A 17,860-nucleotide genomic window follows, 5' to 3' on the forward strand; every position below is an offset into this window, starting at 1 on the left:
AATTTGTTAAACATAAACAACAACAATAAAGTCTTGTTCCACTAAGTGGGGTCGGCTACATGAATCAAACGACGTCATTGTACTCTGTCATATATCATGTCTACAGAGAAACCGTTTACATGTAGATCTCGTTTGACCACCTTATGAATAACCAGAATGAAAATTGATTGAATCAATACTCCGTATTATTTGTGAATTTAGGATAAGATTAGCACATCAATAAAAGATAAGATTACCATTTTATGCATTTGGCATCCTTTACAAGGTTTGAAACGAATAAAGCTCAATAGATCAAACAACAAGCACTTACAACACTTATTACATCTTAGAACCTTATTTAGTACAAACCTATTACATTATGCTCTTTTGTCACAACACCTTTTAAAGGCAAAATGGACCTTTTGTGATTTTATGAGTTTTAAAATGAAGGGGAGAACTTGAATCATAAAATAGACTTACTTTACTCATCATGCTTTAGATTTAATACTGTGTGACATGAACCACAAAAATATGAAGGAAAGAAAAAAGGGATACCCCTGAACAGGAACCACATGTTCGCCTGCATCTTCAGCTACCTCACAACTTAGATTTGATGGCTGAATTTGGAGTATTAACTTTCCTCATTAGACCTTCTTGAATCAATGATACAAGGTGCTGAAAGTAATACAGTAAGAAACAGTTGAATCAGGGAAAGAGGTTAGGATGAAAAAGGAAAAATGGTAACACAAAATCCCTTACTTCTCCCTTCTGATTGAACATTTGGCCTGAGACATAGCCACGCGCATTGGAGGTACTAGGAGAAAAGATCTATAGAACAAATCAAGTTTACCAAGACATTAACATCAAACAAAACAAAATTACAAATTAAGAAGTTTTCGGTATGTATAGTTCAAATTAGGTACTGCTCGATCAGTTGATAATAACCTAAGAGTGGTTGACAAGTAGAATGTATTGACTCTAACTAGCAGAGTTGTTAATTTTTCCAAAAGGAGAAGTTTTCACTAATAATTTTTCAATTTTCTCAAAATTATCACTAGAGGAAAAAGATAATAACAACGGAACACTTATGACACTAACCACAAATAGAACCCAGTCATCAGCTCTTAGAGGGCGATGAAACCACATCCTGAAATAAAAATTGAAAAGCATTTAGTAGCTTGACACATGTTAGATATGGCACAAATGTTAATACTTATCACACAACAAACAGTGGAACTTGTACTTACGAGTGGTCTAGGCTAACAGCCCGGGCCTTGAAGCCCTTTCGACGATGAGGGTTTAAGCTAACTTGAAGAAATATCAGATCAGAAGCATATGCCACCACACACCTACAACAAAAACCACATTATGTAGGTTGTTAGTTGCATTGTTCTATGAAGCGTTTGAATTTTGGCAATTGGCAGACGTATCAAATAACAAACAAAAGACATTTACCTATGCAAGGCCTGATCATCTGAAAGTTTCCCCTTTGCTCTAAACCAGTATCTCAAGCTGCACACAATTTATTTTTAACAAAAACCAAAAAGAAATTTTAAAAATAAATAAAATTACACTATGTTTAGCATAAGAAGTTCTAGACGTTAAGGCTCTATTTGGTGGAAGATGTTTCAAGAGCTAGGAAGGCAAATATAAATGTGTAGGAGTGGTACACCCATTGGCATTCCAAATTTTATAAAATATCATTAAAGACCAGTATAAATGTAAGGGAAAAGGTGCATATAGCATAATGCTAACCTGGGAGGAGATTTGGTCTGAGTTGTTTTAGTTTTTGGCTCACAGAACCTTATCTCTATGGGCCAGGGAATGAACTCGGATGTAGCAACCTTGTTACGGTAAGTTCTGAAGCAACAAACTTATCATTATGGCACATAAAATAATCAAATATATTATCCAGAGCCTGAAAACGTTAAAGCAAGCAAATATAGGACTATGTTGCATCAAGTAAGCAAATATAGGACTGTGTGGCAATAATAAACCTTACCTTGGGAGACGTGGGTCAGTAAGACGTTGTTCCCGTAACTCTTCCATTGAAAGAAGCTATAATAGATATCAAATTAAATAATGTAAAATCCAGATATCAATTTGAAAATTCTTGATCACTGTAAGCTTGGTACTTGCCTCATCTGGATTAGGGACAGATGGCATAGTCACTTCCTGGTGTTCAAACCCAATTTCCTCTTTCTGTAAAGTTAAGGAAATAACTAAGCATGTGCTAATTTAGAGCAGAATTCCTCAACTAGAGTTAGAGACATATGTTATAGAACATGTATTAGCCAAGAAACAAAAACCTAAATGCGGAGTTGCTATTTCATGAATGTTACCTATTCTAGCAATGTTAGAATTTATATGATGCAATAAACAAAGTACTTACAATAATCCCTTTTGATGGACATAAAAATCGTGAACATGCATATAATAGCTTAAGTTTTTAGGAAAGATAGGTCATTCATAGTATTAAAGTCTCTATGACCAAATGCTCTTCAACTATTAGAGCACACAATGTCATCCATTTTGAAGGGACAATTATATTATTCCAAGTCAAGAAAATTAGTATTACTTGAAATGAAGCCATCAATGTGAAAATGATATTTCCCTTTTGAATTGCATCCACTCTCCTTGTGGCAAAGCTCTTCCCTTCACGGAGTCTATGAACTTGATATATAATTGGCACTGGAAAAGAGAAGTTTGGACTATGTATAAAATATATTGTCCTTAATATTACTATTATTAGCTATTGAGCAAATAAATTAGAAGCATACATGCATATATGCATATCTGATTTCCCAAGTCTGAAGAAAATATTACATGATTTACTTAAATACAAAGTGTCATCTTACAAGAAAAAAACTTTTTAAAGTACAGAAACTAGAAAATGATAATGAAATCTAAATTCCTAAACTATAAAGAAACTTTTTCTTAATAAATATTGAGAATGGAATATAAGTTACTTGAAATCATTATGGTTATTTGAAATTGTTAGATGACTATGATCTATCTTAGCTTATGCTTTTGGGAGAAATGGGTTCATGACATGGTATTAGAGCTTTTATGACCTAAAAGTCAGTTCAATCTTTGTTACCCCCAAACAAAAAGAATTAGCATAAAACAAACAAAAAAAGAGAAGGAAAAAAAGCCTATATAAATTCATCCAAACTCAAAAGAGGATTCTTGAGTCTTGTGTGAAGGGATGTGTCAAAAATATAACCATTCAAATTATCACTTATATTTATTTCTCTTGGATTAGCTAATGAACTAATCTTATCATAATAGAGATAAGCATTTTGAGCAAAGGAGACAAAGTTGAAGCCATTCTATCATCACGCAAACTAGTAAAGGGAAGCAGGGGAGTTCTCGTATGCACACACACACACAGAGAGAATCAAGGGTGGGGTTGAAAAGCTAGAATAGGATTTATCAAGAAGGGAGATATTTGATTGCCAACTAAGAAAGATAAGGGTAATATAGATCATTAATAAAATAGGAGAAACTTGCTTGCATAAAACAACATAACATGTGGTCAAGAAAAGAAAATGAATCCTTCAAGTAAGGAAAAAGCAGTATGAAGAAAAATAGAAGATAGTTACACCAAACTTTGTCAACAAAATTCAGTGATCACACATGCTTACTGTTAAAATCCCCAACAAGAAGAAAATAGGCATGCAAGCTATGAACAACTTTAAGACAATCAACAGATTTTGATGCTGCAGCCAGTGCCTGCATGTTACATATGTCAGCAGTTTATCAGTAGAGGCTGCTACTGGCATGAGTAGCATAGAAAGAAGATATAGTTTTACCATACCTGTCCAACCGTCTGTCCACCAAACACCTTCCCGAATTTCGGAGCCTTTGGAGGGGTGATTCCTCGGAAGATATCTACCTTCAATGATAAACGACAGAAAGACATGAGCTGAATTATGAATATATAGCATGTTACTTTGTACAACCAAAGATAAACCAGGACAATCACGTCTGATTAGTTTCTATCTCCTCTTCTAGCATATACATAAAACACACCTCTATAGGCTCCAAATGCAATATATGCTCCACTAGCGAGCATGTATCAACAGATTTTTCTTCACTCCAAATAGAATTTGGCTGTAGCAGTGCTGAGTGCTCATGAAGCAGCAATAAACATGACAACTGCAACAGCAAACAAAGAAAAATAATAAACTGAATTAAAAAATCCATTTTAATTAAGAATGTATCTCTTGTACTTGTCATTGCATACTGAGCTGTTGCATTGAAGAGCAACAGAATTAGAAACTAAAAAGGCACCTTAGTCAGAGCTATGACATCAGCTTGATGAACAGCATTTGCTAGACCTGCAAGTTGTAGATCATATTAGTGTTCTCAAAATATAGTTATGCATCAATTTAAGGGAATATCTGTAATAAGCATATTAAGAGAATAAAACAATGAAACTATAAGAATGAAGTTGATTACCATAACCAAAATAGTCATATCTTTTTAATAGAAATTCTGGATGATTTTCATCATCAGTTCTATCCGATCCAATAACTTCAGCCTGCAAGACAAGAAGCCGACTTTCAGCACAAAACTGTCAAATCCAAAATTACTTGTAATTAAAAAACTTATTCACTACCCTTTTATCCATCAGTAGCTTTTACCCTTAAATCACTAAAAGCAATCCAATGAATGTTGTATATTGGCATTGTTTCTCTAAATTTTGAACATCCTAGCAGTTCTCAATTCTATAATACAGCATGTAAAAGAAGCATACCTCTCCTTCAAATATGAAGTAAAGCCCATCTGCAGGTTCCCCCTCACGAACAACATAATCTCCGGGCTCTACACAATGATAACCCATCATTCATCAATCAAAAGCATAAAATCAATGTATCTATTGGAACACCAACCAATTTCCTTCCAATGAAACATCCGTCCAAGTTCGAATAGATTATTGAAATTCAGTATTTCATAAATCTTCTTTGAATAGTCCTTTTTTAAATAAATTTTGAAGTTGAGAGGTGAAAAGCCAACCATAAAAAAGGCTCAATACTGTCAAGAATGTTAGTTGCATAAGTAGAGATATACAGGACTAGATTAGGAATGAATATTTTAGCTAGACAGCTGCTGTAGCACCTATTATGAAAATTTTGGCATGCAGCGGAATGGCCTATAGAAGCCATTGTAATGAGAGTAAAGATGGAGGTAATTCAATAACTAGAAGATCTAAAAATCCATAAATGAACCCATTAAAGGAAATTTACATTTTATTAGTTTTAATATAAACATAATTTGTAACATAACACTACAAGTCTATTATAGTGTCGACTATGTAGTCTACTTGGACAACATTGAGCTGTCCTGATAGTAAAAACACCCGGTAAAAGGAATGACTATGTTAGTCATCTTATCAAGAGTAGTATAAGCCCTGCCCATGTGTTTAAAATTCAATATAAAATATACACAGTCATCATTTCAAGAAGATTATATAAGGTAGAGTGGCACCTGATAACAAATGGTAAAGGAATATCAAGATTGACAAAACCATTCATGTAATATAGAAACAGAAGCAACGACAGTTCCAATTCATTGTAATTGATTAATTAACATGTTGGTTAACCATATTAAAAGACATGACCAGATAAAAACTAAGCAATCATTGACTTATCAAAGTAAGATTCAGTTTCTAGTGGTTTAACTGCACACACAAACCAAGTATCAAGGTTGTTATATTACTCCAAAAGGATAAAATTAAAGTGCCATGCCATAAACAAAATTGGGTAAATTACCAAAATGATACTCGAAATTTATATTTTTACGAAAATATCTTCAAAGATAGCAACGACAAATAAGGCAAAAAATTTAAAAATGTGACAAAAATAACCAGGCATTATAGACAGTACTTTAGAGATCGGATTGTGACATGGTTTTTTTTTTTTGTAAACATGACTAGGAAAATGTGATCTTTTCATATAAAATTTGGTTATTTTAGTCCAAGTGAATTATTTTGTGATTTGTTTTTGAATGGTCGAGAATTTTATATAAAAGGAAAAATTTTGCTTCGATTTTTGCCTATACCTTTTAAATAGTTATTCAGATGTTCCAAAAATTTTGGATTAAATGCACAAGTCATTTGCAATTGAAGTTCATATCTTTACTAGATGCTTTTGTGGCTACATGAACTTTCAGATATACCATTTAGTAGTTTACCCAACAAAATTTCGACATGATTCAATAGCAGGGAGTTTTAATCCATCAATCAAACAAGTTCTAACTTTCCAAAAACTCAAAATCAAGGATAATTATTACCATAGTGCTTAACAATCACAAGCTGAGAAATCTTCCTGACGGAGGAGCTAGGAAGTCTCTGTAGCAGAGGAACACACCCGAGGAACTCAAACACTGCTAAGATCAAACGGAACACGCAAATTAGAATATTCTCGGAATCGAAATCAAAGAAGATGAATAGAATTTGGTGAGAGAGTCACAGACCTTGTTCTTCCTTGGTCATTGAGCTGAGCCAATGAACCTAAAGGTAGAGAGAAAGAGAGAAAGTGTGAAGATCAGTGTCTTTGGCAGTGTACTGTCACTGAAACTTTATTGACATTTGAAAATTATGTATTAAACACGTGAATTATAATTTCTGCGTTTGTAATATTTTATTTATGGCTGTATACAATCATGCATTGGAATTTGGATAATGGATTTGGAACTAAATTGTTTGTGTAATAAATAATGAATAATATTTTATTGGGTAAGTGAACGTGTGTCCTAACAACAAGGGTACATAATAAATTTACCAGTAATAAAAAATTTTAAAAATCTATATTTAATAAATACAAAATAAATGTATTAAAAATTTAATTTTTTTTATATTTTTAATAAAAAAACTTTTAATTTATAAACTTAATATATATCTTAAAGTACAAGATATATAAACCCTATTTTATTTTGTCCATCACACTCATCATTCTAGAAAAGAAAATTATAAAAATATTGAAAAAAATTATTGTATAGGAATTAATTAAAAATGTATCGAAAAAGAAATTTTTCGTATAAGAATTCAATTACATCGAGTTAATGCTTATGCTTGCGATTCTAAACGCTAACGAAAATTTCATTGTTCTGGAATGTTTAGTGCGTTTTTTTCCAAAGCAAATTAATTTATTATCTAAAATTACTACTAAAAATATATTATTTTATATTTGTTTAAAGTTTTAAAATATAATTTTTAAGAATAACTTTTACAATTTTTATTCGCATCTCCAAATATGCATATTTGATAAAATTTTAGTTCCCATCCCAAATTTTAATTTCATAACTCCATCGAAATATAAATGATAACCTAGCATATAAACTTGTATACATCATAAAGTGGCATGTACGAAAATAATAGTTCACTGTAGGCTGTAGCTAACACAAGCTCAATGAGTTTGCACAACGATGTATGCACAAATTTTACATCCCGGTATTAACGGATGTTTCTTTGATAAAATACAAGAAAATGAATAAAGAAAAATAGCTTATTTTAATCTATTTCTACAACTACTTGGGCATCAACTAGTATCTGTGGTAGCAAATGACTATCTTTACTCTTCTATGCTTATGTAACTGGCTACTCCAACATTTTCACAGGGGAGAATAATACACTGTACACATTCCACCGGAGTCTCTTCTTTGCTTACTTGCTGTTATACCTGAAGATCAAGAACAGCTTCCCCTGCAGGAAATATATATATATAAGGCAACATGAACCCTAATTAAAATGCAATCAGTGAGCAATGACAACTACTTCGGCAGCTACTTAGACTCGTTTCATGTTCTATTACAAAATTAAAATGATTCCAGTAAGAAAAGAATCTCATGCTATGAATTTGAGTGTTGTATGTGCACACTTGTCAGCATGTAACTAAATCCACTCTTTTAAATAAACTTGATTCTTGTCAGCAACAAGCTAAATGTGAAATTTTATTCGTCAAACTTACCATGCATCCTCTTGATAAATCGTTCAAACTCTCGTAGGTTTTGCTGTTCCATAAGTAATGGACTAAGCCTTAGGTAAGTGAAGGAAGAAAAGTGCCTTCCATCTGGATCATTCATGGGTTTGGCACTATCCAAAGCCTTGTTATAGGTAACTCTGTTTAGGCAAGGAAGTGCATTCTCACCGGCAACTGGTAAGCCAAGATCCCAACCTGCATTCAACACCTGCAATGCACGATAAGACATACAGATTAGGGTTTGTGAACTGCGATAAATCTTAAGCACTAAAACATAGTTCTAAATACAAGCAAGTAATCATAAATATTCTTTATATTCACGAAGAAATTGCTTATAAGTACTACTCTACTAGCTTAAGAAAAACAAAAGAGAGAGAAAAAAATTGCTAACTCGTACTTGCCAGACTAATCCCTCAGGGTCAGCGAATGCCTTTGGAAAGACCTCAAGCTGGTTCAATGTGTTCAAGTCGGCACAAGCAATGTTCAAGCTAACTCCATTGCTCTTTAACATTTCCATAATAGCTGCATAGCCATCGCGATTACATGGGTTATAATACCCAGCAGTTAATTCAGCAGCATGACTAGCAGTCTTGTACCACCAGTAAATATTTGCCAACTGTAAAGAAATAAGATATATATCAGGACAGACTACAAGGACACAATCCACAAAACACAATCAAACCCACAAAAACTAAAAGAATAACCCTACAAATGGACAAGCATTAATGTTCAGTTAATTGCACAGAAAGAATTCATTCCCTCCACTTCCTTTTTCCCTCTCATCTCATTTTCTGGTGATTGGCACACTATTGTTTTCTGGTGGCTGTAGATGAAAATTTATACATAGCAATATCGGTCCATAAAACATACTTTTTTGGTCAGTGGTAGGGTGAAGTAATTGGCAAGAATTAATGCAACGTGTGTACAAATGGTGCGAGCGTTGCTTCTTGAAAAGACTTTCTGAGAAAGTTATATTTTCTGGATATGCTGTGAGATGAAAATGGGTTGTCAGAAATCATGTTATGTTCATGTGTAAAGTGGGATGCTTAAAAGCACTGCAAATTAAATGCCTCACAGATAAAACTAGAACCATATCAATCATGCGATTCCTTATGTTTTAAGACAAAAACATTCTGATACATAATGGTCAACGAAACTTTTTTAAAACTTAGATTACAATTCTACTTAAAGGGAACCTAGATTACAAGTTCTTCCACATTTTATGAAAAGTTTCATTTTCCTTAACTTACCTTTGCAGCAATGCAGGATCCCTCGAAAGCTAATTTCGCCAGAGAAAGTACCCCGTTTCCATGATCAACTAAAACCTTAGAATACCAATTAAGGAAAAACCTGCCATAGAAGCCATCATAATCACCCCCATCGCAAAAGAAACCTGTTTCATGTGGCTGAGAATTATAGGTACCCGCATTATCTGGTCCCCTAACCCAAATAGAGTGTCCCCGTGCTTCAGCTGCTTTCTTGAGACTTTTCAACATGTATAGATCATAACACTGCCCATTAAGTAAGAAAAAATGATGAGCAAAGTGGTGAAAACGATACATAACACATGCATCACCGAAAGGATATCAACAACAGTAGGTGAATAGGAGAGGACAACCACAATCACAGGCCATGTATAATATGTTTTGGCCAGATGTTTTGTGAAGATGAAGTAACCTTGAAAATTTAAGAATTTCTTTCCAATGAAAGACAACATAGAATAGCACAAACTAAACATTGCTTATAATCTTAGCCTATTCTAAGAATTTTCATTCCCAGGAACATGCCCAGATTTCTCCTCATTCTCTTAAAATCAACAAACTAAAACTCGTCCTCTATGTCAATAGAGGTTGAAAGGCCCTAAAGAAAATGTCAGAAAAACATGTGGACAAGAATAATTAAGGATACTACATATAGCTGAAACCATTTCTTTTGAGCCATGAATTATCCACATCTACAATAACAAAAAAATCTTATCCGGTATCATAATTGATTCACTCTCTCAACTGGTTCGGATTGTTTGGGGGTGGGGGGAGGAAGGAAGTTCAATATATTGAATAGAATATAATTTGCTTACAACAGCCAAAGATGTTTGAGCAAATAAAGCATATGCAACGAAAATTTAAGCCAAAAATGGGAAAAGACTAAATACATGAAAATATAGTATACTTACGAAAATAATTACCTGGAACTCACCAACACCAGGATATCTCCAACCATGTTTTACAGGACAAGATGGATATCTTAGCTCTCCGCATGGACCAAGTCCAACTTCAATCATAGAGATGAAACTGTCCTCAAAATACTCATCAAATTCTACCCGGAAACTTCTCATGAAATCAAAATAGACCTACAAAAATGTTAGATATGAAAGTTATATACCTTAATTTTATAAGCATATCGTAAAATGGAGACTCTGCCTCCTACTTTTCCCAAACATGATCCAAATAACTTAGACAGACTTGTCTCGCTAAAAAATGTTTTATTTAAAATACTATGCAATGCCTTCACACTTAAAATGACATGATTTAATAATTACTTCAAATCTGGTTGACAGTGTCTATACAGATGTACCGTGTCATTAAACATATATTAGTTATTTCTTACTAATTGTGGTAACTAACAACAAAACGGCTCCCCATGGACCAAGGTCAACTACATGGATCAACTGATGCAGCCAATATGCTAATAATAGAAGAAAGAAAAAATAAATAGTAATGATGATTGTCATGTCAATGTCATTATTACCTCTAAGGCAGTCCGACCTCTTAATACCCGTTCCTTATCTACTCCCCAAGAAAGACATTCAGGGTTGTGTCTTCCCTCTCTGTCAGTGAAGAAGATATCAGGATTGGTCCTACCAATTTCTGCAACCCAATGGGGCAAAGGAATGCAAACATCATCACCAAAATTGCCTCCACATTCATGAAACGACATCACAACCTGGCCAAGTTTCAACAAAGACAAGTTACTACCTGAGCCAGATTGCAGCAAGATAGAAACTTACTATGATTCAAGTTGCTAATGAAACTCACCTGCAGCTTAAGCTTCAGCTCATGCACCATCTGAAAGAGTCTCTTGTAACCATTCCAATTATACTCTTGTGGAGCATGTGCTTCTACTATTCCCCACCAACAATTAACCGTAACACCATCAACGTTTATTGATTTCAATACTTTCAGCTGCTTTAGTAGACCATCTGGATCAACAAGCTCACACTTTATATTGATCACTCCTAACTGTCAACAATGTAGAGAGAAAATACTTACTAAACATTAACTTAAGAATTTTCTAAATTAGGAAAAAGAAAGATATTTTTGTTTCCTTTCCCATAATAGTTACATAAATTTCCCAAAACAATATACACAAAATGCAGTATGCAGTAGGAACTACTCACTACAAGCATATGAAGAAACCATGATGCAGAAATTTGATGAAATAATGTGGGAAAGAAAGAGAAAAAATTAGCTTACCGGTAGCATCACATACACTGGAACATATGGAGTACCGGCCAGATCACGCTCTGATAATCTGCAGGGCAAGTCAATAATCTGCAAAGAAAATGGTGTAAATTGTAAAATCAATGCCAACAGATTTACCAGCTAAAGCCACCATGTTGAATTTATAAGCAAAACTAAAGGGATGACTATGCCTTTTAGGATAATTATATATTGGCCACATAATTACCATATACCTGCTTCTCATGAACAGTATCCATTGAACCACTGCCAACCAAAGGTTGATTGTCTCTCTGTAACTCTCCATCCCCCACCATGGATGTTTGAGACCGGGAACTTGAGGATAGATCATAAGGAGATGGAGTTGGCATGAAAACACCTTTTGTTTGACATGTATTATACTCTAATGAGCTCCTATAGCCAGAAGCAACTCCCCTGATGGAAGCAGATGGAGTTGGTTGTGAAGGCACTGGAGAAGATGGAGTGACAACTGCAGAATTACCACCAGTTGGCCTTTGACCCTGTAAGGTTGAGAAGAAAAGGTCCAATTTGGGTGTTTTCTGAAATTTGTTAAAACTGAAATTTGCAGATACAACAACAGTAATAAGATTTTAAAACATCAAGTACTTTTAGCTTGTCATAGCCAAGAAAACAACTAAGGTACAAGTACTAAGTATAAGTGTCAATGTTTGGTTGTATAATAGTTCTCAGTAATAAAGTCCTTCAAAACATAACGGTCACAAGGAGATTTGAAGGGTAAACAATACTCAGGCCATAGTCCACTCATTTATCATGGAAACCACACAAATATACACCAAATCAAACTCCAGGATATCTTCAGAATAAAAAAGTCTAGTTCAGGTCTCACCTGGGATCTTGGAGGAAAAGTAGTGCCATCAGGAAGAACCACCCACCCAGCTTCCCTTGCTAAAGCAGCAATAACATCATTTATGTCTGCTCTAACTCTAAGATTGTAGTTGCCATGCCTGCGAAGCCCTGCCAAGATCTTAGCAGTGATAGCCCTCCGGCGCCTCTCTCTTAGCTTTGTCCGTTCTTTCTCTTCTAGTGGTCTACATCTTCGAGCAGATCCACCTGGGGTTCCAACTTGTTCTTGAAACTGCTGTTGCTGTTGAAAACTGTTGTCACCACCAGCAGTCACTAAACCATTCCCACCATCAATCCCTACCATCTCCGAAGCATTTCCATGATCACCTCCATTTTCCTCTTCATCTCCATCCTCATCATCCTCTTCTTTCACATCCATCTCTATTTCTTCATCATCATCTTCGCTGGTTCCAATAAGCCTCTGCATATCAGTTGCCATAATCCCACTGAACCTTCAGTATCTCAATTCAATTATCTTACTGACTTGTTGACTGCCAATGCTATCAAGAATTGCGAATTACATCCATTTCAAAATCTATGACATTGGGAATTCCACATTCTGCAAAAAGACAAAATCAGCATTAGCACTTCATCAGCAGTACTAAACACGTAGCAAATTTCCCTCCTCTTTAAGCCTTATTAGTTCATACTTCATACTAATACAAAGAACAACAACAACAACCAAGTCTCCCTATGTCTACAATTGTAAAATTTAAATTACTTCATATCACAGTAAAAATAAAAAATAAAATCGTAAACACAATCACACATTACACTTAATTCACCAATTCCATTCCTCAGCAGCAAACAATTATCCCTTTTTTTAAATACATATCTACGAAATTTCGCAAATTTCGCGTTAATTTCACGAATTTCAGCACGATTTTACCTTCCATCTCGGAATCACAGCTCGATCAACAAAACTCTGGCAAATCCGTCTTCTGCGCGCCAAATTTCGTCAGAACCCCGCCGCGTACAAAAATTCCCGGCGGCCACCGCGGATTTCCGGTGTGGATCGAAGGAGAAAGGAGGGAATCAGGATCAGGAAGGATCAGATCGAAGGGAAAGAAGACGACAGTGGCGAGTTCCCGGCAGCGAATTTTCCGGCGAGCGAGTGAAGAGGTGCCGCGCGTGCGAGCAAAAGCATGCGAGGTGTGCACAGGAAACTAGGGTTTCTCTCGCTCGCTCGCTCGTGCCGAGTGTGCGAAGACGAACGTGTTTCGAAATCTTGGCACACGAACGAGTCGCTCGTGTTAATGTTAATCTATACAAGTGAAAACAAGAAAAGAAGAATACAACACGAGAAAAAGCAAAATTAAATAGTAAAATGATTAAGTGTTCACTTGATGATTGACTATGTAAACCTATTTCTCTGTCCCTTTAGCTGTTGACTACTTGAGACGTCATAAGACTCAATTTAATCTTTATGTTTTCACAAAGAAATCACCTTGATCATTGCATTCTAAAAAGTTGAATTGGATTCGTAAATGATGATGGTTCTGCCATCCTCGTGTCAGCGTTTTTCAATTTTTACCGTAAAAATGATATTTACTCTTTATAATATTTTACATTTTGAAATTAAACATATGATAAAGTATTACTTTCGTCATTAATATTTTGAATTAAATTTTAATTTATTGTTTAGCATTTTAAATATTTTACTTTAGTCTCAAAAAAATTTAAACGAATTTAATATTATCTCACAATTAAACTTGACATGAACAATTAATATATTTCAAAACTAATATAATATTTAATTTTAATACGTAAGTAAAATTGACCTACCAATAATTAAAAATATAGAAATTTTTCATTAATTATTCGAGCTAAATTTAATGGTAAAACAACATTAAATTCGTTTTAAATTTTTTGAGATTAAAATAAAATGTTTGAAACATTAGACTGCATTTAAATGATAGATTGAGATTAATATTGTTGCATATTTGACAAATTCTAGTTTTGTTAAACCATGGGTAAGAATGTTTAACAATATCCCAATAACTTAGTGCTTTATCAGCGGATTTACCAATGAGTTTGACATCAAATTCGTCAGGTTAAATTATTTCCAGTAGATTTACAATTTCGACAGTAAAGTTGCCGATAATAATTGGAGGAAAAACAAAAAAAATTAGCGCGTCCTTTAGGATAAGATTTATCGGCAGAAAAATTCGACGGTAAACTCACTTAGTGAAATGCTTCATTTTGATGACCCACAATACATAACCGACAACCCAAATTAATATAACATCCCAACATCGCTTGCCAAAGGAACCTCTAAATGTTCAACGAGGTGCTTCTTGACCTGTATATGAAAAATGACAACATATGTATGAAATGAGAAATAGAGGTTCTCAGCATGGTAAAGATGCCAACATACATAAGATATAAGGTCTTGAAAAAGTCAGAGACAATCCTAAAACTCCGATACTCAGAATTAAACTTAAAAAGATATACTAAACCAACAATAGGGTAAGTTATCTAATGTTCTCAAGTTCTAAATCTGATTGTAACTCAATCCTTCACTTTCTGTTTCCTCCAAACCTCCGAAATATCGGTGGAACAATCCTCAACGTCTCCTCCACCAGCATGAGAAATCTCTCAGTTGCAAGGACAAACAAGACAAACAAACAGAACACAGATAAGGTACATGTATAGCAAGTAAGGCGAGTCTCAAATAAGCATAGATAATCAATTAGGCAAACTAAAACAATGCACACTCAAGTAAAACATACAAATGCATATAATACATGTATGTTCTATAGCTGATGATATCATCTGTCGATTATATAGCCAACCCGACATGTTCTGGTAGCTAACCTTGGACAGAAACACCCATCGAGAAGCAAGTGGGTCTGAGCCACAACCCCCTTGTAGCTCGCTTAACCTAGAGCAAGTGGAATAAACCACTATTGTGGCTATTATCCAGGCGGATGTTTAAAAACTCAACCTGGAGCAAGTGGAATAATCTACTATTGCTGCTACTACCAAGGCATCACAATCACTAACTTGGAACAAGCGGGACGAACCACAATTCTTGCTATTGCCCAGATATCTCGATCACTGACCCGAAGCAAGCAGAACAAACCACAATCCTTGCTATTGCTCAGGTATCTCATCCAAATATTCTTTCTCAACATTATTTCAATTCATCATTCATAGCATCATCATCATTTTTGCACTTTATCGACCACAAATCATTACTTCAAAATTTTTCTTCACCGCCAAGTTAACTTCTTCTCTAAGCTTACCCCTCTCATTATGATTAGGAACTAAATTTGGGACTTTAGAAGTAACTTTAGAGGTTTAGAAGTTATAAAATGGGTTGAAATAATAAAAATTCACTTTTCTTAAAAATCGAGGTTCTGTGTATGCGTGCCATGTTTCGCTTACGCGGGGTGTCATTTGCCCAACTTGCGTACGCGACCCTCGCCTGCGTACGCGAGCCCCTCAGACAGGGAAGATGTCCTGCGCCACGTGGTACTTGCCCGCGTACGCGAGCCTGTAAGATTCCCCTTTCAAGTATACATGCATACGCCCACGTATGCGGGACATCTGGACAGAGCCCAGAGTCCGTGTTGTATGTGTGCTCGCGTATGCATGTCCTCCATAAGTGTTAAAAAACTGCTAAGTCCTGCAAAATTCATTTTTGCACACCAAACTTACGATGCACATAACTTTTTGTTAAAAATTATTTTTAGTCTGTTCTTCAAATGGCGTAAACTTCACTGACCCAATCTTTATTTAAAACAAGTTTAACAAAAATTGAGGGTTAGAAAACCGAGTTATGGTCTACCAAAATTGGTCAAAAATCAAGTTTCACAAAAATTTATCAAACCTCTATTTTTACCAAACTTTCATTTCAAAACTAATATATACTCCTCAAAACCACACATAATGTGTATAAAATAGGATTACAACCATTCCATCTCCTCTCTTTGCATCACTTAGTCAGTTATATTGATTTTCACTCTAAACAATCCAAAATCATACAACATAACTCATCATAATACATTACTATCATCAAACACCAAAATCATCCATCAACAAAATCATCATTCTTTAACTCCTTCTCAAGATAATTCCATATTTCCATTAAGGTTACTAAACATTAACATACTTACATATTCCAACATATTCTATGGTCGTCTAACCTATGTTTTTACGGATCATTATATATTATCTATGAGAAAACAAAATTATACCTTGGCCCATTCCTCCTTAATGCCTGAAAATAAGAAAGAAAAATAATGAAAGTCAACACAGGGTTGAGAGAGAGCTTTCAAACTTTTGAGGAATGGAGGATAGGAAATAAGAAAGAAAAATAATGAAAGATAACACAAGATTGAGAGAGAGAGCTTTCGAACTTTCGAGGGATGGAAGATAGAAATTACTTTGTAGTTTCAAAGACTTTGCCCCCTCCTCCCAAGCATTTCACAATTACTTAGAAGGAAGTGTAGGTCAAAAAGTAGTTTTCCAATTACAATCACCGTCATAACCTAAAAATGAAAAGAAAGTGGCTTTCTTCCTTCAAACTTAGAGTTAGACTAACGAGCAATCAATAACACTCCTCTCTAAACGGGTTGCGCGTTCCTCCCCCACGTGCAGAATCGGTCGTATGCTTTTGTTACTGTAAATGGGAACATATCCTCAAATCTCCTTAGGAACGCGGCGAAGTAACCCAGCACGCTTCTCACAGCCATGAAGAATGAGAAGAACGTTTATGACAGTCTAATCTTCCATTGGTCGCTGGCGGCAAGGTCATCAAAGAAGGCTTTGCAGGGACCTCGATCATGTTGATCGACATGTCCAATGATGAGCGGATAATTTATACGCTTTTTGGCATTGTTTTTATATAGTTTTTAGTAAGTTTAAGCTACTTTTAGGGATGTTTTCATTAGTTTTTATGTTAAATTCACATTTCTGGACTTTACTATGAGTTTGTGTGTTTTTCTGTGATTTCAGGTAAATTCTGACTGAAATTGAGGGATTTGAGCAAAACTCTGAAGAAGGCTGACAAAAGGACTGCTGATGCTGTTGGATTCTGACCTCCCTGCACTCGAAATGGATTTTCTGGAGCTACAGAACTCCAATTGGCGCGCTCTCAACGGCGTTGGAAAGTAGACATCCAGGGCTTTCCAGCAATATATAATAGTTCATACTTTATTCGAAGAATGACGACGTAACTTGGCGTTAAACGCCAAGTACACGCTGCTGTCTGAAGTTAAACGCCAGAAAAACGTCATGATCCGGAGTTAAACGCCCAAAACACGTCATAACTCAAAGTTTGACGCCAAGAAATGCCTTAGCTCGAGGAATGATCAAGCTCAGCCCAAGCATACACCAAGTGGGCCCCGGAAGTGGATTTATGCATCAATTACTTACTCATGTAAACCCTAGTAGCTAGTCAAGTATATATAGAACATTTATCTATTGTATTAGATGTCTTTTGACCACGTTTCATCTTTGATCTCAGTTTTGTATTATTCTTTATTCTAGGAGATCATTGATCACGTTAGAGAGGGCTGGCCATTCGGCCATGCCTGAACTCTTTGC

At 35.1% G+C, this 17,860-nt stretch overlaps 2 protein-coding genes across 4 annotated transcripts; both read right to left on the minus strand.

Annotated features, from left to right (window-relative positions):
* Positions 1–216: 216 nt before the first annotated feature.
* LOC112797453 (acyl-CoA hydrolase 2) lies at positions 217–6,669 on the minus strand. Its single transcript, XM_025840386.2, has 17 exons — positions 6,460–6,669; positions 6,277–6,369; positions 4,742–4,809; positions 4,444–4,525; positions 4,276–4,322; positions 4,015–4,140; positions 3,800–3,877; positions 3,627–3,714; positions 2,558–2,670; positions 2,119–2,181; positions 1,982–2,037; positions 1,735–1,839; positions 1,435–1,491; positions 1,227–1,328; positions 1,078–1,126; positions 739–807; positions 217–654 (listed from the first exon to the last, which is right to left on the minus strand). Exons 1-17 carry the CDS (start codon positions 6,476–6,478, stop codon positions 577–579), a joined length of 1,293 nt encoding a protein of 430 aa, XP_025696171.1. The 5' UTR covers positions 6,479–6,669; the 3' UTR covers positions 217–576.
* A 630-nt stretch (positions 6,670–7,299) lies between these two features.
* LOC112797454 (beta-amylase 7) lies at positions 7,300–13,743 on the minus strand. 3 transcript variants are annotated; one of them, XR_003199787.3, is made up of 11 exons: positions 13,197–13,743; positions 12,291–12,866; positions 11,659–11,943; positions 11,438–11,515; positions 11,000–11,203; positions 10,713–10,907; positions 10,150–10,314; positions 9,215–9,475; positions 8,366–8,580; positions 7,953–8,172; positions 7,300–7,687 (listed from the first exon to the last, which is right to left on the minus strand). XR_003199787.3 is itself a non-coding variant. In XM_025840391.3 (11 exons), exons 2-11 carry the CDS (start codon positions 12,744–12,746, stop codon positions 7,659–7,661), a joined length of 2,112 nt encoding a protein of 703 aa, XP_025696176.1. In that variant the 5' UTR covers positions 12,747–12,866; positions 13,197–13,743; the 3' UTR covers positions 7,300–7,658. The 3 variants fall into 3 exon arrangements, 2 of the variants coding, with proteins under 2 accessions (XP_025696176.1, XP_025696179.1); XM_025840391.3 differs by having other exon boundaries at positions 8,362–8,580; XM_025840394.2 differs by having other exon boundaries at positions 8,362–8,580; positions 11,659–11,998; positions 13,197–13,608.
* Positions 13,744–17,860: the final 4,117 nt, after the last annotated feature.

Source organism: Arachis hypogaea, chromosome 4 (assembly GCF_003086295.3).
Source record: "Arachis hypogaea cultivar Tifrunner chromosome 4, arahy.Tifrunner.gnm2.J5K5, whole genome shotgun sequence".
NCBI lineage: Eukaryota > Viridiplantae > Streptophyta > Magnoliopsida > Fabales > Fabaceae > Arachis > Arachis hypogaea.